At 51.4% G+C, this 26,360-nt stretch overlaps 1 protein-coding gene across 1 annotated transcript; it reads right to left on the reverse strand.

Moving 5' to 3' along the window:
* Positions 1-1,621: 1,621 nt before the first annotated feature.
* Positions 1,622-22,849, reverse strand: GLTP (glycolipid transfer protein). The gene is made up of 5 exons (XM_025986633.2): positions 22,622-22,849; positions 7,799-7,857; positions 6,673-6,806; positions 3,811-3,961; positions 1,622-2,077 (listed from the first exon to the last, which is right to left on the reverse strand). Exons 1-5 carry the CDS (start codon positions 22,722-22,724, stop codon positions 1,895-1,897), a joined length of 630 nt encoding a protein of 209 aa, XP_025842418.1. The 5' UTR covers positions 22,725-22,849; the 3' UTR covers positions 1,622-1,894.
* Positions 22,850-26,360: the final 3,511 nt, after the last annotated feature.

The raw sequence follows: 26,360 nt of genomic DNA on the forward strand, positions 1-26,360 counted from the left end.
TGCGCACATGTACACACACACAACCTGCTGTGTCGAGCCACCAGGTCTTTGCCTATACCTTGGAGCATGCCCTGCCCCTTGTCTCTGCCAGGCTCTTCCCCACCCCACCCCTTCCGTGGAGGCTCAGTGCCAGCTGTGACTCCCCCAGATGCATCCCAGGATGTGGCCCCTCATCGGTGACCCCATGCACTCTCTGGACACTGGGACACTGGCTACTCTATATCATCACTGATGACGTGCTGGCCCATCTCGCCCACTAGGTGACTATCAACTTGGTAGGACCAGGAATGAAGCAAAATCAAGATTCTCCGTGTAATGCTAGTATCAGAAAAAGCATCAGCCTATCAGAAGGCGCAAATAACCGCAGGTTAGGGAGGCCATGGGGATTGCTGGGGACCGAGGTAAAGTGGAGAATACATTTGTCCACCTGTCCCATCCAGCCAAGGGGGCAGCTATTTCCCAGATCCTGCCATGCAGTCCCTTTTATAAAAAAATAAATTTTTATTTATTTATGATAGTCACAGAGAGAGAGAGAGAGAGAGGCAGAGACACAGGCAGAGGGAGAAGCAGGCTCCATGCACCAGGAGCCCGACGTGGGATTCGATCCCGGGTCTCCAGGATCGTGCCCTGGGCCAAAGGCAGGCGCCAAACCGCTGCGCCACCCAGGGATCCCCGCCCCCTTTCTTTTTGAAAGAAGCTAGAAATTAAGATTTATGTGCGAAATTTCCCCAGTTTCTCACTGTGGCAACCACTTCTATTTTTATAAACCATGGAGGCCAGAATATAGGTTCTTGGCTGGTCCCCGGTTATAAACTCTGTTCCGGAGTGGGGTAGGGGGTGGGGAGAAGAATCACGAACCAAAACAGCACATTGCTGTGATTCCAAAATAGAGATTTATTTATTAAGGATCATTTAGTTTCTGCGTAAAAATCACCAATTGTTCCTCATTGGGTTTTCAACACACACACATCAATTCTTCTGGGGTTGCTTCATCTACCCCAACACTTTAAAAAATACAGCTCTTTTTTTAGCGCCAGGAAGGACAGTTAAGGCAGTGAGGCATTTTCTTGGGTCTCAGCAGATGGAGGGTTCACCCTCTCCCCATTGAGAGAATACACATGGTAGGCAGTTTCTTAGGTTGGAAAAGCTGTCCCTGAAGAAAATAACTATGCAGAAGAATGCAAATATAGTCATCTGTGGTCACTTATTTGTGCCTGATAACTTTAAAATACACACACACGCACCCCCTTCGCCATCAAAGGCTTGCTGGTTGGTTTCAGCTATAAAAACACTGCCTGGCAAAAGACAGTAAGAAAGAACAGAATCTGTAATGACAGTGTTGTGAGGTTGGGCCGTGCAAACCACATGAGAAGACACACCAGTTTGCTTTAAAAAAAAAAAAAAAAAAAAAAGAGCCCACCACAGGGGCCCTGTATAATTTCAAATCAAACTCCTCATGGTCCTTAAAATACCCAAAACCTCATTCAGCCGGATCCTAAGGACACACGTTTCTTTTTCAAGTGAGGTGTATGACACACAGCTCCCCCAAAGTTAGGCTCTGCATGGGGGCAAAGCCAAAAAAAAAAAAAAAGAAACCCCTTAGGACTTGATTAGAAACATTAATTGATTTTTACCACACTGAAATGAAGGGATAGTCAGTCTGTGCTGTCGTGAAATTCAAAGGGGATTCGGAAGTAGGGTTGTTATTTATTGCTCCGTTAGGATGAACCCCCAAAATGACTTTTTAAAAAACCGGGGTTGATCGGCCCCCCCAGCCCCCCAGTGGGCCCCGGCCCGGCCTCTGGGTGGCTGGGCGGGGTGGGGGGGGAGGCCCGCCGGTGTGATTCACAGTGATTCGGGTTCGCCTGGTGCTACCAGCGGCCCCGGGACGCGCCTACACCTTGTAGTTGAGCTCGGCGTTCATCTTCGTGTACATCTCGTAGATGACGTCAATGGTGGCCGTGTAGTTGACCAGGAAGAGGCGGACCTTCTCCAGGCACTCCTCCTCCGTCACGTTCTGCCCCTTGGAGAGCGCTTTCAGGAAGTCGGACTTGTAGGGGGCCGCGTACAGCGCTGCCTTGAGTCGGGGACAGGGGAGGCGTTAGGGGACGTCCCCCAGGCCCGTGCTACTCGTGGCGTGGTCGGCAGGGAAAGGAAGAGGGAGATGTGTGTGCCCTCCTACCCCCGTGAGGGCCGGCAGGACGGACACCAGCTTTGGGGACCCACAGACCTGGCTTCAACTTCCAGCTTGGGCCGCCGACTAGCTGGGAGCCTTGAGCAAGTTACTTAGCCTCTCTGAGCCTCAGTTTCCTCATCTGTAAAACGGGATGGTGATGGCACCCGCTGAATCAGGTTGTAAAGGATCAAAGGGGTGGTACACAGGGCTCCACGCGGCACCAGGCACCCGGCAGGTGTCCGGCACCCAGGGGCCTCTGGCCTCTGGCCTCTGGGTTCCCTGCTCTGGAGAAAAAGGTGGACCAGGGAGAGACGACCGCTAATACGGACCGTGGCCTCTCTTGTCCTTCAGGGGGCAACACTTCCCTAACTTTTAGGGCTTCCCTCACACTTGAAAAGTACCGATAACCAGAAATGCACAAAATTGCAGAACCAGAAAGGAAGCGGTGCGGCTGGGTGAGATGCCTAGGCTGAGTTTGAGCGGGGGTGGGGTGGGGGGAGTTATAAATAATATCATCACTATGAACAGCACAGCTTCAAGTTCCTGAGTGTAAACCGTGCGCCCAGCACTCCATACACAGTAACCTGCTCAGTCTTCACCACGACCCTTGGAGGTGGGGCTCAGTTTACACCCACTTGAAAGATGACGCAAAGGCTCAGGGAGGTAGAACCTCAGACCCCATCTTACTGTGTGACCTGGAGCCAGACAGTTAACCTCTCTGAGCACCAGATTCCTCATCTGAGAAAGGGGGTTAAGGATGTACCCACTTCACGGTGCCTTCGTGAAGGACACCGCCTGTGGGCAGCACACCCTGGGCCAGGTGCACAGGATACCGCTATCATTCGGGCACCGGTTGCTAGGCCTTTGCAAGGGAGCAACGTACTGCAAGGAGGACAGGGCTTCACAGGCTGTCCAGGATGGGCCCTGCCCCCAGCACCACCAGGTGACACCACCCAGAGGTGTCCCAGCTTTTCAGGCCTATATCCAGACTGACTCCTGGGCCAGCCTGTGCCTTGTGGGAAAGAGACCAGCCTGTCAGACTCTGGTTCTCAGGGGAATGAGAATGGGCTGCAGGAGAGAGGGTGGCCAGGACAGGCTGGGCAAGACGAGGCAGGGTGTGAGAGGCAGGGTGGCCTGCAACAGCGTGTAGGGCCCCCAAGGGCCTCTTGAGATCTCTGAAGTGGGCCTCTCAGCCTGGCGACCCTGGGGGCCCTCAGGCAACCAGGCTGGTGCTGCAGCCCATTTCCAGAAACTCTGGCCAATGTCATCCCAACATAAGCCACCAAGACCCTGTGGGCCAGTGTCTCTTCAGCAGATGCCCCAGTGGGTACAGGAGCCTTTCTTCTCTTCCCTGCTAAGGGTGAGGATCTGGACAGATTTCAAAGGGGCCAAACAGGCCTGCCTGCCAGCAAGTCTCTGCCAGGTTTCTCCCACGGCCCCCTAGTCAGGCCTCATGGGACACTCAGCAGAAACCCATGGAGCATCTACAGTAACAGCCCCTGTGGCCAGAGATGGGACTGGGCAGGCACATGTGATAGGGCTCCTCAGTGCACCAGCCTCCCCTATAGACAGGGAGCCCTTCTGGAGCCCAGACGGGCCATGGCTGAGGAGCGGCAGGTGTGGGGCTAGCTCACCTGGAAGATCTTCTGCACGATCCAGCCGTGGTACTTCTTGAGGGCCATCTCGTAGGCTTTGGTGGCATTGACGCGGATGAGGTTGGGGTGATTCTCATCCCGCTCCCCATCACAGATGCTCTGGAGGAATACCTGGATGAAGCGGAGGCCTCTGCAGCCCAGGAGAGAGATGGCTCTTCAAGACCATGCGCGTTCCTGCCCGACGCCCAGCCAGCACATCCCCACAGGTGGCAGTCCCTGCCACATCTGGATGCCAGCACTTGCTGTGTGCCACGTGGCAGTGGTCACTCCTCAAGTGTTGTGCTTAACCCAGCTCACATGTAGCGTGACCACCCGGCTTAACGTGGCATCACTGTGGGGCCGTGTCTACCCAAGGCCACTGCTGACTGCTGGCCGCTGACTGCGGTCCCTGCTGCGCTGTAAGGTCTACAAGGCCAGGTCTGGGGCTGTCTTACCTGCTTCTGTGTCCACAGGCCTCCCCTGGGCTGGCCCGCAGCAGGCGGCCGTCAGCGCTTGAGGACTGGCCCTTAGAGGGCTCACGGACTCTGGACACACTGGGCACACTGACAAGCCTGACCCTGTGCCAGGGGCCCCCCACCTCCACCACTTCCCCAAAGGCACTGTCTGCACCCTCCCGTGGCCATTCCAGCCCTTCCTTCAGGGGAAGGGTGATGCTCTAAGAGCCAGGAGAAGGCCATGGGGCACAGCATGGCGACAACATCAAAGATGGGTAAGTGCTAGTCCTCTAATGCACAACATTTCATCTCCTGCTCCCTTAGCCCCACCGTCTACCTATTTCACAGAGGAGAACACTGAGGTGCCCCTGAAAGCCTTGGGCAAAGGCCAGGATGTGAACCCAGCTGTCTCACCCCTGAGCTGGACTCTTCCTTCGCCATCCCTCACTAATCCCCCAGGGTCCCTGGATGAACCCCCTCCTCCTTCCCTACAGGGAGGTGGGGATCAGGTTGGAGGGCTCTCAGGGGCAGGAGCACTGGTGGACTAAAGTGTCTTCTAACTTTATCACCTGTGAGGTACAGGGAAGTCCTCTGTGCCTGGATCAGCCTGGGCTGTGGGACTGAGCCCAGGGGACAATCCCAGCCCTGTCCCAGTCGGCCACCTCTCTTGAGCCTCTGCCTCCCTCCTACCCGGCCCTAATGACCAACCCTCTACCCAGCAGCTGGGATGCAGCACCATCTGACCCTGTTGCTGACCAGCCTCATGGCCCTAGGTGGCTCCCCCGCAGCCCTGATCACACTAGGACTCACCCTCGTCCAGCCCACCTGGTCCCTCCCTGCTCCTGCCTCATGTCCAGAGCCTGCTGGACCAGACCCTCCCAGAGCAACAACACACTGGGCCTCTCCTGCCCCTCCCACCTTTCAAAGGCCTCATCCTCTTGGGACCTGCCTGCTCAGTCACAGAGACTCTGCTTGGCACCCTTCCTCCAGGAAGCCCTCCCTGACTTCTCTCTGCTTTAGGCTCTGCTATCCTGCTGTCAGGATCCACCTACCAGCCTGATGTCCCACCCAGGCTATGGTACTCGCAGTGGGATCCTGCCTCATTCAGCGCGGCATCCCACACACCCAGCACACAGCAGGCGCTTATTACGTGCTCAGCCTGTTGGCATCTCCTTTCACCTGCCCTCCCAGCCATCTGGCTTTGTCCCTGTCTGATCTGGACACGAACAACCTAACTGAGCTGAACATCATCATCTGCCTTGCTCCTCCTACACATGTGTCCTCCCACACATGGAGTGTGCTGATGGACAGACCAGGGCAGTTCTCATCCAGGCCTGGGAGTCTCTTGTTGGCAGACCAAAGTGGGCAGCTTGGTGTGGGCAGTTCCTAAAACATGTTGAAAGGGTGTTACCTATAGCCCACCTACCCTCTGAGGCCCACTCGGCTGCACTCTCCAGGGAGTGGACTCCCTGTTCCGTTTCACCAAGGTAGGTGGCGGGGAGAGGGGACTGGCTCCAGGGGATGGGGGGAGAGACAGGGGAGGAGGACCCTTCCTGACTCCTGACTCCAGGCCCAAGACAGGGCAACACTGGGAATAGCTGTGGGGCAGAGAGTACACCCCTGGCTGCACTGTGGCTGCCACTGATATTTGCATAGCTAAAGGAGAATTTGTAGCTGGCAGAGAGCAGTGTGAGTGCAGCAAGCAAGGTGCCTGGCCTCTCAGCCTTGGTGGCCTTATCTGTAAAGTGGGAACAGTATCTGACTTCAAGTATTTGCTGGAAGGACAATATATATATATAGTGATTATGAGCATTCTCAAGTCTGGGGTAGGATCATCTGGGTTTAAATCCCATATCACGGTACCCTGCCCCCAGCCCATAGAACAAATCTGTGCAAATTAGATAGAGTTCCTTTTCCTCAAGATACTGTATTTCTGTCAAGGCACTGTCATAAGAAACAAATCTACCATGCAGGACATCTTTGTGCAGTGCACAACCTAGACAACTGTACTTAGACACTGAATCCCAGCTCTGACCTTGTGACCTGGACATGTGATTTGGCCTCCAGAGCTCCCAGTGGCCTCCCTCTGTGAGGTGGGGATAATTACCACATCTTACCCCCAGTGTATGAAATACAATCAGGCATACGAAATGTTTAGCACAATGCCCAGAGTATGCACTCACTTGCTACATCTTTGATGGGACTGGAACAGGGAGTGTCACTATCAGGTGGGCCTTGGCCCCTCGGGCACTTTTCCTCAGCTACTAACTAGCATCACACAGGGGAGCCCATGTGAAAGAAAAGGAGGTGACCTCGCAGGGCAATAGGAGGGCTGGACATTCCTCTCCTGCTGAGCAGGGCCCTCGGGCCACACAGCCACACACACCCTGCCACCCAAGCCTGTCACCTTTTCAGCCACATCAGCGCCAGCGTGGCTCCCACTTTGGGCCACTCTGCTCCGTACATTTCCTTCTCCACCTCTAGGATGTTCTGCAGGGTCCGGAACTTGGCCGGGTTGGTGTCATACACAGCTTTGATTTTCTGAAACAGAGCACGTGTAGTTTTCCCGGTGGAAAAGCTGTCCTCACGGATGGGCAGCCCACATCTCGGTAGGGGAGCAGCCCTCCCTTGCCCCCAGCGCCGAGACCAGTAGTAGGGCTCGTAACAGTCACTGGCTGGGGGTATTTACGGAGCACCTCCCGTGAGCTGAGAGGGGCAGAGTGCGCTACAGGTGCTGCTTTATTTGATCCGTACAGCGACGCCAATGTTGCTCTGTCACAATCCCAGTTTGCAGATGAGGACATCGAGGCTCAGAGAGGGGAGGTGATAGCTGGTACAGGTGGCAGCGGGTTACAGCCCAGACGGGCTGGAGACTCCATGTTCTCCAACCACTACCGCTAGCTCCTCCGACACCCAGTATCTGAAGTGGACAATCGCTTTGGGATTCAAGGGTGTCCAGGAACGAGGCTCCTGAGTTGGAGCCAGGCAGTTTGGATCTGAATCCCACCTCTGCCCCTTCCTTGCTGTATGACCTCAGGTGAACCTCAGCTTCCTCATTTGTAAAAATGGGGAGAATGACAGACCAGCCTCAAGGGCTGCTGAGATGATGCGATGGGACATGGTGCACCCGAGCCTGCGAGCCAGGCTGTGTGTGGATCCTCACAGGGAGAGAGTCGGTGGCTGGGAGGTAGCAGTGGGGACTCCTAGGAATAGTAGGGAATAGGGCTGAGCCGATGCACCGGTGGACTTTGGAGTTCATTTTTTATTTGATCCAGGGTGCATACAAGAACCAGGGGGTTCCTTCTCCAGTCAGTCCTCCAGGCTGCGGGCTGGTGGCTGGGACTGGGGGTGTGACTGCAAAGGATGACCAAGAGCCCTGAGCCGGATGAGCTGGGGTCACACCCGTTTTCCACATCTCCTTCCTGTTCCCCAACCCGCGGAGCTCATGACAGGGAGTGGGGCCCTGGTGCCCAGCACGGGTCTAGATTCTCCACGCGGGCTCCCAGCTGTGGCTGCCAGGCCAAGATACATACCGTGATGTTGCCGCTTATGTCTGCCTTGATGGGAGTAAACACTGGGGACCCGAGGCAATCTGAGGGCAAAACAAGAAGAGAGATTCAGATTCCCAGTGAAGATGAGATTCAGGAACTCCACAGACCCTAGAGGCTTGGGAACAGGAAGCAAGGTCACTTGGTATGTGGAGGGAAAAGCAGAGCTGTTTATAGGTATTCTTCTTATTTTACTTATTTATTTATGAGAGACACAGAGAGAGGCATATAGGCAGAGGGAGAAGCAGCCTCCCTGTGGGCAGCCCGATGTGGGACTCCCATCCCAGGATCCTGGCATCGTGACCTGAGCCAAAGGCAGACACTCAAACACTGAGCCACCCAGGTGCCCCTGTGTAAAGGTATTAAAAAGGCTCATGGGCAAGTTGATTTGGTGTGCTGGGCTCCCAGTGAGACCAAGTTTCCAGCTGTAGGGCTTGTCAGAGCCTCTAAAATGCAACTGGACTATCTAGGGGGCAAACCCTTTTGTCCACAGCACCCCGTCTCCCTCCGACAGCACCATCTGGAATCTTGTGTGGTGATGGAAATGTTCTGTATCTGCACTAATACGGACCCCGTGCGGTTACTGAGCACTTGAAATGCGGTGTGACTGAGGAACTGGATGTGTAATTTTATTTGACTTCTGTCCATTGAGATGTAAATAGCACATGTGGCCGGTGGCTACCATATTGAGCGGCACAGCTGTATAGCACCTTGCAGAACTAATGCTCTGATAAACCCATCTTGGCCAACAAGGCAGATCAGTGCTAACTGACCAGCTGGCCAGCAGGCAGATTGAGGGATTTTACGAGGCAGAAGAGGGGTCCGACTGATTACCTTCTCATTCACCAGCTCCTAAGAAGGAAATGAGCTGGTGACTCAGAGGCTCCACCATTCTGAGACCCTGCATTAGAACCCCGGAGAACAAAAAAAAAAATAAAAAAAAAATAAAAAAAAAAAAAAAAAAAAAAAAGAACCCCGGAGAACACACCAACAGTGGGATTCCAGTCACTCACTGAGCACAGGAATGTGGGCTCGATGCCCCCACCCCTGGCAGGGTGGGCTGGGATGTGTCCTTTCAGCTCTGGCCTCCGCCTTGCCACCTAGCCAGTGGGGCAACAGGACCAGACATGCTGTGAGCAGGACTTGAAACAATCCACTTCCCAGACGCGTTTTATCTCTGGAATCGGTATGTTCTAGTTAAGAACATACTAGTTAAGAACTTTTTAGGGAAAAAGCTCCTGGCTCCTTTCTTGGTGTTGCCAATGACACCTGAGTTGACGGAAGGCAGACCTAGAAATTGGTAGACCTGAAATGTGAGCAGCCTTGCGGCCACCCTCCCCTTCTCTCCTTTGTGACCCCCCTACCAGACCATCACGGGGACCAGAGATGAACAGGCTCAACATGGGCTTCACCCTCAGGGCCTGAAGACAGCCGAGCTCCCCCGTACACATTCTCACTGTCCTCAATGCTGTGTCCAGAGACCCACTATGCCTGATACAGAGCCCAGGGGACAAAGATGCCTGAGCAGGCCAGAGGGTTCCAGACCCACGGGGTGCAGGGTGCGGGGGTGGGCAGGGGACACCAGTGCCAGACTCTCCTTGCCCAGCGGGGGCCTTGGTGTGCATGCCACCTTGACCGCACAAGACCAGAGGAGTGGGGGAAGGACAGCCACAGGCTGAATTCCACCCAAGGTGACCTGGCACACCTGGCCAGCCATCTGGAACAGTCTAAGCATAGCTGTTAAAAGAGGTGCATTGGGGAAACAGCTTTAAGGTGCTATAAATGAAATACCCTAAAACCCAATGGAAAAAAAATGGGGTAGGCATCCAGCCAGGTGGGATTCGAATCCTACCCCAACCACGCCCTAGGTGAGCAAGGCTCCTCGTCTGTGTGCCTCAATTTCCTCCAATGTCAAAAGGGGGCAGTAATAGTACTTAATTCATAGGGTTGTTACAGGAATTAAAAACCACGTGTTGGGGATCCCTGGGTGGCGCAGTGGTTTAGCGCCTGCCTTTGGCCCAGGGCACGATCCTGGAGACCTGGGATAGAATCCCACGTCGGTTTCCCAGTGCATGGAGCCTGCTTCTCCCTCTGCCTGTGTCTCTGCCTCTCTCTCTCTCTCTCTCTGTGTGACTATCATAAAAAACAAAAAACCACATGTTGGATGCATGTAGCAGAGTGTCCAGTGCATGAACACTCAGTAAATGGAATTTGATCATTTTTGTGACCTCAAACTCCATGGTCCAGCAAACCCAGATGTCACTCGGCTGTGCTTATAAACCGCCAAGCCCTGCAGAATCTCTGCTGAATGGGAACCCATTGGGCCTGTGCCTGCATCCCCTCTATGCTCTGCCGAGCTGAGGCCCCTCGTTGGCAGGCCCAGGGTTGGTGCCTCACTTGCCCTGCTGCAGGCTCCAGGCAGAATCCTCAGGCTGACTGGCCAGCCTTCTCTCAGCCACTGGGCTTCTCTCCCACACCTGTGGGGGCAAACCCCCCTCCATAGGGCCATGCTGGTGCAGCTCCAAGGCCGAGGTGGTGGGCAGGGGATCCAGGTGGCTGGCCACACAATCCTGAGCACTCTGGCCTCAGAGACCTACCTGCTTATAAGGAGGATAACTACTCCATCCTGCTCCCCCACCTTTTTTTTTTTTTTTTTTAAGATTTTATTTATGTATTCATGAGAAACACAGAGACAGAAGCAGGCTCCATGCAGAGCCTGATGTGGGACTCGATCCCAGGATCACACCCTGGGCCAAAGGTGGCACTAAACTGCTGAGCCACCGGGGCTGCCCTCCATCCCACTCTTTAAGCTTGCCTGAACCACTGACTTCATCCGGCAGAAACCAACCCCCCGGAGAGGTCATGCTCATCCCGACCCTCACTGGGGCCAGGCAAGTGCCATGGATGTGCTGCATGTGGACTGGTGCGGCCCTTCTAAAGGGACGGCTGCTCCCCAGCTCTGGCTGACGGCTTCACGTCCCCACCTTCCAAAAATGTAGACTGTCCAAAGACACAGGGTGAAGGGACAGATGGCCAGAGGGATGGCTAGACAGGTGCAGTAAAATATTACAGAATACAGGTGGTGGGTATACAAATATTCACTGTAAAATTCTTTCAATTTTGCCTTATGTTTGAAAATTGTCATGGAAGATGCTGGGGGAAAAATCAGCATTTTTTGCTGTTTGTTTGTTGCTCATAAAGTCATATATTTTTCCTTCTTTTTTTCTAAGTCCGTTTCACTGTAATAGTAGACAGTGCTTGAGGTCCCTATGTACCATCTGTTCCCACCCCCCTTTGGACTTGAGCTCTGAGAGGGTAGAGACCAGATCACCTGGGTTCCCCTGTGTCCCCAATGCCTGGCAAGGAGCTGGACACCATCAGGCACCGGGGTGGCATCTGTGGCACGAAAGAGGTGGGAAACATCCCGCCAGGCTCATTTTCTGTCCACTTTCTCGTACTGCCGATGGACCCAACATATGGTTCTAAGCACCCACACAACCAAGACGGCAGAGACTATGGGAAGGGGCTCAGGCCTGTTTCCCTGTCTGTGAAATGAGAACACTTAGTAGGACCTCCCCCGGTGGGCCGCTGTGAGGGGGAGAGGCGTCCTATGCACCAGGTGAGCGCTTGGCACACTGCCATGATTGCTACAGGCTGATTTCAGGGAAAACCTTCCAAGGGAGGAGACAGAAACCTGGGGCTTGCTTACAAGAGGTCATCATCAACCGTGCAGGGGTGGTTTACTGGCTTGTCCCAGTGACTTGGGTCATTCGACATGCATTTCAGCAGAAAAATGTTATCCGACTTCCTTGGCTCTGAAAACAGCTCTTGTGCGGTTCTGGGCAGCCTGGCCCTGGTGGCAGGGAGAAAGGCTTTTTGTTTCCCATTCTCCTGACAGTGCGCTATCCAGGTCACGAGGCCGCCATGGTCAGCAGGAGCTGGGCCTGACAGCAGCGGTTATTGTGTGTCGCAGCCACCACTCAGGGACTTCTGCTCCAGCAGGGGTAGTAGGCATGCAGGCCTCAAGCCTACTTCTGGAGCTGGGAGCAGAGCAGGAGCCGAGAGGCGCAGCAGGGTGGAGGGTGGGGCGCGGACCCCAGAACTGCCTTCCAGCAGGAAAAACATCTCTGTGGATCTGTAAACGTGCTCGCTGAGGTCACGTTAGGAGCACCCTGAAGCAGGCCACCTGGAATCAGGGAGGAAGTGGTGTGGCACTCTAGAGTCTGCTCTTCTGGGTTCAGATCTAAGTCTGGTATGACTCTGGACAAGGGACGGAGCCATGCCGGGCTCAGGCCCCTCACTGGCCGCAGCCCACAGGTGCCATGCGAACAGGAGGTGCTGCAGGCCCAGGTGAACTGAAATCTGCTTCAACGTGACCCAGCCAAGGCTCTGGGGCTTGTTTGTCTGTGGTGCATTCCAAGGCCACCAGGCCCAAAAAACCTGTCTAGGGTCACACAGGGGGAGCCAGGCACTCAGACATAATTACAGAACCAAGGCTGGTTCTACTACTCCATCACCTTTCTTTCTGGAATGTTTCCATCCATGTGAACTCAACAAAAGGGAGAGTATTCCGACAGGAAAACCACAAGATGATTTTAATCACCAAGCGCACAGTGGCTTTTCGGATAGTTTAAACTCAGGCTGGTCCCTGCTCTGGATAGAGCGTGACACCATCCAGCTTACCTTTCCTATAGTATGCAGCCCTGCCCCAAAATTACCTTTCTTGTTTTACCAGTTTTGCAGATACCTCAAAGTTGTGTTTTATTGTTGTTAGCAAACAGGCTCTTTAAAATGTCATCCAGAAGCCCTCTGCCAGAGGGGAGGGAGAGGGCTTGGATGCCTTCCTAGCTCCTCATCTTACCTCCAGGGAGAAAGGAAGTTGTCTTTGAAAAACAAAAACAGGGACTTCTAGGTGGCTTAGTGGTTGAGTGTCTGCCTTTGGCTCAGGGCGTGATCCCCTGGTCCTGGGATTGCATCAGGCTCCCTATAGGGAGCCTGCTTCTCCCTCTGCCTTTGTCTCTGCCTCTCTCTGTGTGTCTCTTGTGAATAAATAAATAAAACCTTTTTAAAAAATAGAAAATAAAAAAAAAGAAAAATCAGATATAACTCCACCATCTCACTTCATAGGACCAACTCTAATGGGCACAGATTCTAAATACAGATAAGCCTTGGTTATCAGGAATATGTGGCAAATGGCCCCTTCTATTTGGTGTGGAAGGTTTTTCTAAGCCTGCTACTCAACCCAGAAAGCATAAGGAAAATACCACAAATCTGATTTCAAAATCCAGAGACCTCTTGTATGGAGCATAAGGATAGATCCCATCACTAATCACAGGCAAGCAACAAACTGATGGCTGGGGTGCTGATCAGTGAAACAAACCATGGACTAAAGATTATTGTCCCTAATATGTAAAGAGCTCTAACAAATCAATAAGAAAAAAAATAGCTCAATAGAAAAATGGCAAATCACAGAACAACAATACCTTATCTCAATAATAAAAAGAAAACAAAATTAAATCAGTGAAGTATTTTTTATCTACCAAGGTTTTATGAATGCACGGACCTTTTCTAGTTCAACCATTTTGTATGGAACTCATCAAAATGTAACACAGATATCCCTGCTTTCATACAGCAAGCCAAGCACAGTTTTCTAAACAGGGCCATCACTAACAATATGAATTGTGGTAAAGATGTGACCCAGTAACATCGCAGACCTCCTTAACCCTTGACTAAATATGGTTCTGCACAGTTTAAAAGGAACTTTTCTTGATGGGTGGTGGTCACTTCCTCCTGCAGTGCTTTCATTCTGATAGACACTTGGAAAATAAATAGCCAACTGTGTCAGCATCACCTGCAAAATAAGAGGATATAGGTACCAAGCAAGCATTTTGTGTGTGACTCTGTGACCATTCTGGCTGGATAACCTCCTACCTGGGTCTTCACCATAGTTCAGATGAGTGTGACTGCTCAGAGAGCAGAAATCCCCACGAGCCAGCAGTCACCATATGCCACTCAGAATCAGATTCATTTCTGCTTTCTCTGGCCTTAAGGTGGTTGGAAAGCAACAAGCGCTGTGCACTGAGCAAGACCACAGCATGCTATGCGCAAGCTGCCCAGCAACACCTGCCCGACCCTGGGCAACAGGGTGATGGAACCACCCTGCCTGACCCACCCCCTGTCATTTCATTGCAGGAATAAGAAGCAGTCCATTTCTCAGACACACGCCTTCACTTTCGGCCTGTGTGATTCAGGATGGAAACACCTAGCCCGACCTATAAGTAGTCCAAAAAGGAAGAACAGAATGCCTGTGTCAATGCTAAGAGCCTGGTTTGGGAAGGTTCTATTTCAAATTCAGTTTGTTTTTCAATAGCTGAATAATAAGGTTTCATTGTCAAAGATGAGGGGCAGGTTAACTTTACAGGTCCTGGGTTACAAGGACCATAATGAGAGGCACTCAAATTACAGCCGATGGAGATGAATCATTTATTAATCCACAAGTATGTGGGGTGGTGTGGTGTGTGTGTGGGTGGGTGAGTGGGTGTGGGTGTGGATGTGACGGCTCGGTTTGCAACAAGGCCTATTTTGAAGAAATGAACCCTGAAAACACCCACCTTCCTAAAATGAAAACTTACTGAGATAAGGCATTTTATTATTGTTATTCTGTGAATAGCTATTTTAAAAAATCCTAGCTAAAGAAGAAAGAATGTTTACAAAACAGTCTCAAATGTTGCTTAAAAGTCACTCCTATGACATGCCAACTACTCTCTACCCACAGTTGTCCACTTTGGCAAAAACCGGCCTTAAAGTGGGGATGTGGTTGGGGAATGGGTTTTTCTTTACTTGCTCTGTGGCCTGGGAAAAGTTAGTTAACTTCACTGAGTTGTGGTCTCCTCATTTGTAAAGCGAGGCTGATAATGGACCCCACATCATCGGGTTGTTGTGAGGCTTACATCGGGTTGTATAAAGGGCTCCACATGGTCTCTGGTACGTAGCCAGTGCTCCAGAGGAAAGAAAGTATTCTTTATGTTTATTATTATTGTTATTATAACATCATTTTCATTTCTTTCAACAGGCAAAGGAAATCCAGAAAAGAACAATCCCAGTGACTGAGGAATCAAAGGACAAAGAGAGGAAGGGAGGGGAAGAAAGGGGGATCCAGAAATGGGGATGGATACAATTAGCAGGAAACCTCCAGTCATAAAATCACAAATTCAAATGTATTCCGAGGCAGCTAAAAAAAAAAAAAAAAAAAAAAAAAAGCGATCTCAGAAGGGAGTGGAGTAAGGAACTGGGGAGAAGAGCAAGGCAGAAAATGAATCATTTCCGAGCACAAGGAAGTGTGTGCTGGCTGGCTTTTATAGGACCCTGGAGAGGGCTGATCAGCTGTAATGACTTTAAAAGCTCAGCTACAGTTAACACTCTAACAATAAAAAAAAAAAAAAAAGCAGAAAAGAAAAAAGGCTCTTGATACAAGTAACACCGAAAGAAGGTAACAAGAGGAGTTAACACCCACCCAGGCCTTTTTTAAAGGGAAACAATGAAACCTAAGACCATCACCTCACCTTGCCAGTCCAAGGCTGGGGAATAAGCACTGTCAGGCCAGATGGGGATGGCCTGGTGTTCCCCTCCCCCCCCCACACTGCCTGGGCCAGAAAAAAGGGCTGTTTCTTTTTTAAGACTGCCCTTCCTTGGGATCCCTGGGTGGCGCAGCGGTTTGGCGCCTGCCTTTGGCCCAGGGAGCGATCCTGGAGACCCGGGATCGAATCCCACATCGGGCTCCCGGTGCATGGAGCCTGCTTCTCCCTCTGCCTGTGTCTCTGCCCCTCTCTCTCTCTCTCTCTCTCTCTCTCTCTCTCTCTCTCTCTGTGACTATCATAAATTAAAAAAATTAAAAAAAAAAAAAAAAAAAAAGACTGCCCTTCCTTGTCACAGGGCCAGCCCACTTCTAAGCCCTATGGACCTACTTTCTAGCTGTGCCACATGGTCAGGTCCCTTCACCACTCTGAACCTCAATATCTTCTTCTGTAAAATGGTGCCAACTCCTCATTCAAGTAAGGTCATGATAAGGCTTGGAAAGGAAATAGCGGCAAGTTCAAAGCTTGGCATATGGGAACCACTCAAAACGGGGGTTATTATGCTAGCTATGATCAGGCGCATGCATTACACCTTACAAAGCCTTCAGTCATTCATGTCACTCTTTCTTTCCCTTTTGCTTTGACACTGGCTGGGCAAATCCACTGGGCAGGCCCTGGGAGGGCCCACCTTCTGCCCTTGAGGGTTTCACAGTGGGACACTGGAGGTGCTGGAGGTGAGGAGGGGCTGGATGAGCCAGCAAGACACAGAGTGGAACTTGGGTCTTTTCTCTCCTGCTTCTCCATTTTATTCCCTCCAGGAGCAGAGGCCAGACTTCTGCCCTTGACCTCAGGGCCAGACTTCTCTGAACATGGAACTGAGGAAGATCTAATCACTGTCCCTGGAGGACAGAGCAGGCAGGCACCTTGGTCTGTGCTCCGCGCTGACCTTTGGATGTTATAAATGAGGGTGCTGGAGCAATCTCAGACCAGCCGCCAAGCAGCTCTGCTGGCCCTGAGTCCTGGCAGTTGGCCACCAGACCCAGAGACAGCTTCTTTTTGGAAGATCTTCATTTCCCAAGGGCTGTGTGGCAAGACATGCAGTGTCTGAAGGCCTGAGGCCTCCCCATCCTATTATGTATGAAGATGGGAGTGATTCAGGGCACCAAGTACCAAAATCATTTGGGAAGATCACTTCCATTGACCCTCCTGAGAAGGTCGGGGCTGCAGGCCTAGACAGGGGATGAATTTCTACATGCACACAGCCTTGGCACCGTGGAAGCAGGACTGAAGCTCGGGCTGGCTGAGCCTGACACCAACGCCCGTGTTTCTTTCCATTCATCTACCTATGATGTTCAGAGCAGGGACTTCAGTAGACAACAGACCTAAGGTGTCTTAGTCTGCTGTCTTGGTCACCTGAAGTGACTTCCCCCTTGCAGGGCCTCAAAAGCAGCCAACCCACGGCTGTCAGGGAGACAATGGGCTAACACACTGGGGCCAGGGGGTAGTTGGATCTTACTTGGGCCACAGGAGACGGCAAGTGGGATGCGTGAGAACATCAGGCACGTGTAGGTGCTCTTAAAGTCCTGGGCCCTCACTACCTACAAATGCACCACCAACTAACGACAAGAGTCTGCAGGCAGTTTCAAAATTGCAAAAACCCACTGCAGAAAGTGTATTTTTGGCTTCTTCCTCCCACAGGACATAGTTTCTTCCTTCTAGAAGAGTCCCTCCCAGGCACACAGGCTATGTCCTGTCCCTAGAGAATCCTGCCCTTAACAAACACTTGACCAAAATGATAACTAACCTGCTACAGTAAGAGGGTTAATAAATATCTGTGTTTATAAACTTAAAAAACAAAACAAAACATTACAGACATCTGATAGATGGTCCCAAGTCCTGGAAGGTGCTTGGGGAGAGAATAACCTCCCCTGAAGAAGGAGAACTTCTTACTCATAGACCAAGGGGTGCTGGTGGAGCTGGTTCCCAGGCAGTTAACACCATGTCCCAATTATAGGAAAATCTGACCTGTTGGAGACCTCCCCATGGGATGACTTCCATATCCTCGTCATTCAAACTTGCATTCAAAGGAGCAAGGGTGGGATGCCTGGGTGGCTCAGCGGTTGAGCATTTTCCTTCGGCCCAGGGCGTGATCCTGGGGCCCCAGGATCTAGTCCCGCATCGGGCTCCCTGCATGGAGCCTGCTTCTCTCTCTGCCTGTGTCTCTGCCTCTCTCTCTCTGACTCTGTCTCTCATGAATATATAAATAAAATCTTAAAAACAAAAACAGAAACAAAACAAAGGAGCAAGGGTTATGGGCAAACCAATGATGGGGCACACACCTCAGATGAAACCTGCACATCTGGTCTGCAGTTCCCAGAATCTTAGATGAGTCCTTGTGGGGCCAGCAGAGTCCTGGACTTCAGTAGCCAAGCAGGCTGGCTCCATGGGGGCACAGGAGATGGGGGTTCTCCTCTTCCAGACAGGAAGCCAGGAGAGCAGGCAAGCACAAGCCAAAACCACTGCATAAGGAGTCCCAAGGCCTGAGTTCTGAGTTCTAGCTTAGACTGTACTGGTTACCCGCCCTGGGCTGTATGACCCTGGGCAAGTCACCTAGCCTCTTGGGCCTCGGTTTTTCTGGTTGTATAATAAGAAGCTAATTCTGTACTTATGGGCTGCCACTGGCCCCCCAAAATAGAGCAACCATTGAACCAAAGGGGTGAGAAATCACTCTTTTGGGGTTTTCCCTATGACTACTTAATGAGCACCAGCTACGTGCAAGGCCTAATTCTCTGGACATTCACTTAATTAAATAAGAGATCTGGATGAAGAAAAATCAGCCCCAAAATTTGAATTTCAAGCACTGAGAGATGGGAAGCATTCCCTTCAACTCCTGCATCTCAGTTCCTCCTTAAACAGTGAAAGCAAACAGGTGTGACATCATGTACTGCGTCTGGCTGACTTGGAGCAGTGTGTTAAGAAATGCTAAGGTTGTATCTAGACTTAACGGAAAAGAATAGTACCATGACTGATTAATAATGTCTGCCATGGGTATGCTTTGTGAGCTATGTATTTTAATTTAGAAAGAGGGAGAAAAGCCAAACTGCTTCTAGAAAGAACCCAGGGAGAAAAAAATAAGAATGAAACCAAAAGCATTCACTCAGCAAATACCACTAGCTCACCCAGGGCTAGGCACTGAAATAGCTCAAAGTCACAGACTGTGATAGTTCTAGGGTAGTCTAAGGGAATTAGGAGAGACTTTCTGGGTGAGGCAACTTTCCTGTGGGAATAAGTAGAATCCAGCCAGGCACAAGGAAGGTGGTAGGCTGGAGAGGAGTGGTGTGCCAGGCAGAGGCAAGTGATGGCATGGTACCATTTGTGGGGCTGTAAGCCATTCAGAGAGGCTATAGAACAGATATGAAGGTAGGGCAATAGGGAGCCATTGAGGCTTCTAGGCAGGGAGTGACAAGATGAAATGACATCTAGGTCTCTCCCTCCCCCTCTCCCACTCCCTGGGCCCTCTGTTAATGCTGGAGGGCATTGCTGCATAATTGACCTAAAAGATGAGAGAGCAGACCTTACAGAAGTCAGTTGCAAGCTGATCACTCAGAGGTGAGATCCAATTACTAGGTCAAGGTGGAGGAACAAGATGGACACAGGGCTGGACATAGTAAAACCTGTACCACTCCAGAGATTTAGGCTGGAGATAAGGAGGCAGGGCTAGCCCATGACGTGGATGCTCTAAGCTACATCTGACCTCCAGTCCCAAGAATCAGCATCCACCCACAGCCAAACAATTCTGTGACAAACCACACCTGAAAAAAGTGAAAGGGATGTGATTGCTCTAATAGGTTAAAAGCCTTCATATCCTTTGACTCAGAAATTTCACTTCTAAAGGGTAGAACTCATGAAAGAAGTATACAAAGAAACACATACAAGGATGTTCATTGCAGCGTTGTTTACCGGAGCAGACCATGGGAAGCGACGTAACTGTTCTATAGCAGGGGACTGGTCCAATAAATGACAGCTACATTCAAACAAAAGAGTTCTAAGCAGCTACAAGAAACAATGATTGGCATGGAAAGGTGGTGTAGAGCTGGGCAGAAAAAGCAACTTATACCTTTTCCCTTAAAGATGGATAAGAATGAGTCCAGAAGGAAATAACCTGAAACATCAGCAGAAAGGCTCTCAAAACAAACTTAAAAAAAGGTATCTCCAAAGGTTCTAAGAGGATTAGTTCCACATAGAGTACTGGCGTATAGTAAGTGCTCAAAAAATGACGGGGAGATTTTTATCATTTTTTCTTGCTCAACTATCCTTTGATAAGCAGAGCTTCCTGGCAGCATTATATACTTTTCAAAAACATAGCTTTCGGGGCGCCCGGGTGACTCAGTCGGTTAAGCATCTGACTCTTGATCTCAGCTCAGATCTTGACATTGTGAGATGTGAGTTCAAGCCCCACTTAAATAAAAAATAAATAAATAAAAATTTAAAAAAGACAACAACACAGCTTTCAGCCCTTTGCCCTCTTTATACCAAGAGCGGTGGTTCTCAAGCACATTTTGTCCCCTTCTGGATCTTTTTGGTTGTCACAACTTGGGAGAGGGGGTGCTTCTGGCATCTAGCCAGCCAGAGATGCCACTAAAACATCCTCCAATGTGAAAGATGGCCCCCCCACTACAAAGAGTGATCCAGCCTCAGTGGGCAGCAGTGCCATTGTGGAGGAGCCCTGATTTGGAGGGAACTGTCACTGCAACCTTTCTCAGACTTCTAACATCCCTTAAGCCAGCCAGACCTGCTCCGTTCAAGAGACACATATAAACCACCCAGATCATCCAGGTGACCAGATGCTCCCAAGATTTCACAGAGCCCCTGTGTTAGAGCCTACAGTGGATCTCAACTGACCCTTGAGTCCCAGAGAAAAACCCCTGGTGGGAGCATCCTCGTAAACCTTAAATCCTCAGGAGAAACTCTTCTCCCAGAGAGCATAATGGTTCAAAATGGATTATCACATTTTTTTAGAGGGCTAAGAATTATTCTGTGTGGGCCAACCCACTGGGACTTCTGTATAAATGGCGCTTCTGTCAGCAGATGTGATGCCCCACAGCACACAGCTCACAGCAAAGACAAGGGTCCTTTGAGATCAGGGAAAGGGAGGAGGGGATGCTCTTCAGCCCTGGCATCATAGCACGGCTGGCTCCAGCACCCACCATCCCCTTCCCTCTAAAACTAGACAGAATCACATCCAATGAGGGTACTCCCCCTCCCCGCTGCAGAACTGCAGGACATGCACCAGTGCTAACCATAAGAGACAAAAGACCACAGGGCTTAACTTGGGGTTTATCCATCTCCACACTGCTAACATTTGGGGCTGGATCAATTCTTTGTGATGATGCTTGCCCCGTGCAATGTAGGGTATCTTGCAGCATCCCCCACCTCTACCCACTACATGCCAGCAGCACCTCCTTGCACGCTCCCCCTCCCTGTCCCCCAAGCTGCGACAAACAAAAATGCCTCTAAACATTGTTGGATGTCCCCCCCCCGAGGGGCAAAACTGCCCCCAGTGGAGAACCACCACCTTAAATAGACTCTGAATCCTTGTCCAGGGCAAGCTCGTTCTGTCCTGCGAATGTTCCCAGAACAAGAGGCGAGGTGGGAGGCACACAAATGATTAATTCCTCATTGCTGACGCCAGTTAGTTCCCAAGGCCCTGCCGGGAGAATCAGTATTCTGTCAACACTTAAACACCAATAATAAGCACATCTCATTCATTCCATGAATACTAACTGAGCACCTACTATGTGCCAGGGACTGTTCCGGGTCCTGAGGATGCAGCAGTGGACACAAAAGCCCAAGATCCTGCTCTCAGGTTGCTTACCCAGGTCTGCAGATCATACAAACTAGGGAACTGCACCTGATTCATCCAGCACTGATTCATCTACTATGTGAAGAAACCCAAATGGGATCCAGGAACTCATATGATGCACCAGGTGAAGCACTCCCCCCACACCTAGAGCCACATTCAGGGCTCTACACACATTTACTCCCAGCAGCCAGGCTTAAGGATCAGCATCCCCATTTCACAGATAGGGACCACCCACTAGGGGGATCGTGAGTGACCACCCTGGGCACCAAATCTCTTCAGCCGCAAGTCAGTCCGTCGTTCTGTCAGCTTGTGGGTTTCAGCTTAACTCTGTCCTGGCGGCTGGTATCTTCCTGACAAAAGGCCACCGAGTGCACCGTAATGGGGCTGGGCAAGCCCATGTGGAAGAGAGGAAAGCAGAGATTCCGGATGCATCCTTTAGCCAGGACCCCAAAAGGCAAAGGGCAGGGAGCAGATGGTATTGTCTGTTATTTCCCATTTTCCATCCAGGGCCGGGGCTGGGCTCCGGGAGGGGAGGAAGGAGGCTCTGAAGCTGGGTTAGGGACTGGTCCACGCCAAGCACCCTGTGTCTGATGTCACCCCCACAAAGCAGCTTCCCCTGTCCCGACCCCTGTCCTAAATGGAGAAAAAACTTTAGGTGGTTCCCCCTAAAAAGGGGCGCCAGACTTTTGCAACTCCATCCTCCTCATCCTTCCCCGCTTCCTCATTCCACCCTTGGGAGTGGGGGTGGGGTGTCTTTGATCTGGAATTGAGGGAATTCTGAGAAAAAAAGAGTTTACAAAGTCCCAAGAGGAAAAGACTACGACAATAAGGAAAAGAGAAGGCTTATGAAATAGGAGGATCATTCTAAGGGGAGGAAGCTGAAAGCCATTCTGAAAAGGAAGGAGGGAATGATGGGGTGAGGGATATAGGGTCTAGGACTCGGGGAGAAGGGGCGGGATGCTTTGAGGGAGATGGAAGATGGGGAAGTTGAGGGTTTGGAAGAGTAAGGGGTGCCTGGGGGAGACGGATGATTGGGGGATCCCAAGGAAGCGGTGAACTGGGGGCATCTGAAGGATTCCGTGGAATGTGAAGTGCCTGGAGATGAAGGAACGAGACGGAGCTTCGGGTGTCCGGGGAGAGATGGAGGATGTGCCGTGTCGGAGAGAGAGGGTCGGGGAGTGGTCTGGGCTAGGGAGGCCGGGAGAGCCCGGAAGGAGAGGGGTCTAGGTCTTGGGTGCCTGGGGAAGTAGGATCGGGGGCGTCCGGAGAGGGACGGCTGGAGGGAGGCTGGAGGCTGGAGGCGCTCGGGGGAGGGGGCTGGGGCGTCTGCGGCAGCGCTGCGGGCCGGCTCCCCCCCGCGCCCCAGCTCACCGAAGAAGGGCGGCAGGTGGGACACCGCCTCCAGGAAGGGCCCCGTCTCGATCTGCTTGTCCGCGGGCAGCGGCTTCAGCAGGTGTTCGGCCAGCAGCGCCATTTCGGGGTCGAGGCCGGCGGTGATGCCCCAGCCGGCGCCGCGGGCGTCCACGCCGCCGCCCGGGCCGCCGCCGTCCGCGCCGGGGCCGTCACTGCCGCCCGCCGCAGGCTCCGGGGACGCCAGCGTCGCCACTTCCGCCCGCGCCGCGCCCCGCGTAGCCGAGCGCTCAGCGCCGCCCGCAGGCCGAGAGCCTAAGCGCCCCGCCGCGCCGCCCCGCCCCCGCCCGCCCGCGCCAATCCGCGCCCGCCGCCGCGCCCGCCCGCCCAATCCGCGCCCGCCGCCGCCGGCCGCCGCGCCGCCATTGGCCAGGGGGCGGGGCCGGCCTGTGCGGCGCGGAAGCGCGCGGCCTCGCGGGCCCAGGTCCGCCCAGGTGAGCCGCCCCCAGGTGAGCCCGCCGCAGGTGTCTCCTGCTGCTGCCTCCCGGCGTTTTCCCCCTCCGCGCCCTACCTGGGCGGGCCGGCTCGTGTCCCGTCCTCGCCTCCTGGGGGCGTGAAACCGCTCAGGTTACATCCCAGCCCACCTACCAGCCCAGGTTTACAGCCCAGCGCAGCCAGCGCCCCCGAGGACACCTGTTTCCCCAAAAACAGAGCCCGGCCTCCAACAGCCCCAAATAACCTGTTGGGCACTGCTTGGGTCACAGTTCTCTTTGGCTGCAACCAATGGGGGCGTTTGATTCTTCTTCAATGATGTTAGACCTACTGGACACTGCTCAAGTCACAAGCTTAGCGCAGCCAGGCCTGGCTAAGATGCCTGTTTCTCGCAATCTGCGGTCCAGCCTGACCCGAACAGCCCGATGTTGCCTGATGGACCCGGCCTGGTTTACAATCCAACTCGACCACCACCCGACTGGACACTCCTTTCGCCAAACCTAACCTCGCCTCTACAGCCCAGGATACATGCTTCTCGCCCCTTAGAGCACAAGTCACATCAGTTACAATCCACCTAGATGCTGGTGTCCTAAAACCCAATGCCCATCTTCTCCAAAAAATCTAGCACACAGTTGTTAAGAGCTTCTCATTCATATTCCAGAATAAATACTGATTGTGTGCCTCGTAGGTACCATGCACTGTGCTAGGTAGGAATCGTGGATCCAAGTTATGAACAGTACAGCAACACTCCTGTTCTCTTGGTGCTGGCGTTCTGCTTCGGGAGACAACACAATACAATACACAAATAAGACCCTTTCAGACGCTCGTAACTAGAGACGAAGAAAATAAAACAGCAGAGTGTCAGAGAGGTACTGAGAGAAAGAGGATATAGGAGGTCGGGGCAATAAGTATCTATGAAGAGTTGAGACCTGAAGGAGAAGTAGGAGACAACCGGAGTGGCTGGAACCTGTGCAACAGCCTTAAGGTGACAAAAAGCCTGGTGTGTGCAAGCAATCCGGTGGGCCAGGGGAGGGAATAGGAGGAGAGAGATAGGAGTTTAGCTCAGGGAGGAGAGCAGGGCATGTTGGGTTAGGTAGGGAGTGGTACAGAGTTTGGATTTTATCCTAAGGGCAATGAGAACTCACTAGTGCCAGAAAAATAATGGCCAAACTGTATTGAATATTTGTAAGTTAATCTTTTAGGGGGCAGATGGAAGAAGAGATTGTTCCAAGACAAGTATAACCCAGGTACGGTCAGGAAGTGAGGGGGTCTGAGGGAGACAAAGCTATCATCGTTCTTGCTCATGACACAGATCCTGACATGCCCCATCAAGTCAGATCTCCCACTGATAGGAGCCCAAGCCATCAGCTTTGGCTTGTTCCCACCCCGCCCAACCTCATCACCTCAGGCATCCTGAGATACCATCTCCTTGAAGGCTTGCCATCCCACCCAGCACCCTGACCCAGTGCCAGTACCCCACCCACATTTCAGACACCTCCTTCAATTCCACAGAGAGATCACAACCTACGATGAGGACCTCCAGGCAACACCCTGATTTCACAACGTGGTCCATGCTAGCCAAACGACCCAGAAACTATGGCTAACACAAGAAATTCAAGTCTATAAGAATTGTCTTGCCATGGAACATTAAATGTGCTGAGAAAGGTCATTGCTCCAGATTAATGGAATATCTTGAAAGTTCATCTATCTGCCCATCTTGTCTACCCACCCATTCGTCCAGCAGATGTTTTAAGTGCCTCCTCTGGGGTGATTCCCATAGTTTATGATAGGGAGTGAGCTGATCCCAGGGGCCAGCTGGTAGCATAATGGATGCTGTGGGCTACATGTTATACAGTAAAGAGTGATGGAGACTGTGGAGTAGGGGTCACATGGCCTATCTAAAGGGCACTGTGGGGACACCTGGGTGGCTCAATCAGTTGAGTGTCTGACTCTTGGTTATGGCTCAGGTCAAGATCTCAGGGTTGTGGGATTGAGTGCCACATCAGGCTCAGCACTCAGCTCAGAGTCTGTTCGGATCCTCTCCCTCCTCTCCCCTCCCCTCCCCTTCCCCAAACGTTCTCTCTTTCTCTCTCTCTCTCTCTCTCTCTCTCTCTCTCAAATAAATACGTCTTTTATTTCATTTTATTTTTTTAATAAGTCTTTTAAATATCTTTAAAAGTCTTTAAAAATAAAGGGCACTGTGGCTATTCACCTGGCCATTCATCGCTCAGATTGTTAGCATTTCAGATTTCTCAAGAAGTCAGAAACCTGGATTAGAGGTAAAGTCTCTTGATTTTTAGTTGTTGGCAACTAATTCAAATTTTTAAAAAACACTGTGTAAGCCACACAGAACATTTTTTTTCTTTTGACACAATCTCAAATTTACAGAGAAGTTAGGAGTACAATTCAAGTAACGTTTTACCCCTGAACCATCAGAGCATACGTTGCTGACACAATGCCCCACCACCCTAAATAGTTCAATGTGTGTTTCCTCCAAACAAAGATATTCTCCAGTGGAATCACAATACATCCATCAATGCAGGAAGTTAACTCTGATACATCATTACCATCTAAACTTCAGACCTATTCAAGTTTCACCATTCTTCTAAAGGATGTCCTCTGTAGCCAAAAGGTCCAGTTCAGGATCTCATGTTGCCTATAGTTAGTTGTCCTGTGAGGTCTCTTGAGTCTTTTTCAGTCTGGAACATTCTCGAGTCTTTCTTTGGTTCTCATGACCTGGATAATGTTAGGGAGGGAAGTTATTTGTTTTGGTTTTTTTTTTTTTTAGATGCTTTATTCTTTTAATTTAAATTCTATTAACATATAATGTATTATTGGTTTCAGAGGTAGAGATCGGTGATTCACCAGTCTTGTGTAACACCCAGTGCTTATCACATCACGTGTCCTCCTTAATGTTCTTCACGCAGTTACCCCATCTCCCCACCTCCCTCCCCTCCAGCAACCCTCAGTTTGTTTCCTATGATTAAGAGTGTCTTATGGTTTGTCTCCCTCCCAAAGATTTTGTCTTCTTTTATTCTTTCCTCTCTTCCCCTATGATCCTCTGTTTTGTTTCTTACATTCCACACATGAGTGAAATCATATAATTGTTTTCCTCTGATTGACTTGTTTTGCTTAGTGTAACACCTTCTAGTTCCATCCACATCAATAAATGACAAGTTTTCTTTTTTGATGGCTGAGTAGTATTCCATCATTATATATAGACCACATCTTCTTTATCCATTCATCTGTCGAAGGACATCTGGGCTCT

Source organism: Vulpes vulpes, chromosome 10 (genome assembly GCF_048418805.1).
Source record: "Vulpes vulpes isolate BD-2025 chromosome 10, VulVul3, whole genome shotgun sequence".
NCBI classification, from domain to species: Eukaryota; Metazoa; Chordata; class Mammalia; order Carnivora; family Canidae; genus Vulpes; species Vulpes vulpes.

What these genes read in the sequence shown, in the direction of transcription:
- GLTP (XM_025986633.2), bottom strand. Translation starts at nt 22,724, where the DNA reads ATGGCGCTGCTGGCCGAACACCTGCTGAAGCCGCTGCCCGCGGACAAG. An exon ending in CCACCTGCCGCCCTTCTTCG is followed by an intron (nt 7,858 to 22,621) that starts GTGAGCTGGGGC and finishes TTTTGCCCTCAG; the next exon opens with ATTGCCTCGGGTCCCCAGTG. An exon ending in TCGTGCAGAAGATCTTCCAG is followed by an intron (nt 2,078 to 3,810) that starts GTGAGCTAGCCC and finishes CCCCGACTCAAG; the next exon opens with GCAGCGCTGTACGCGGCCCC.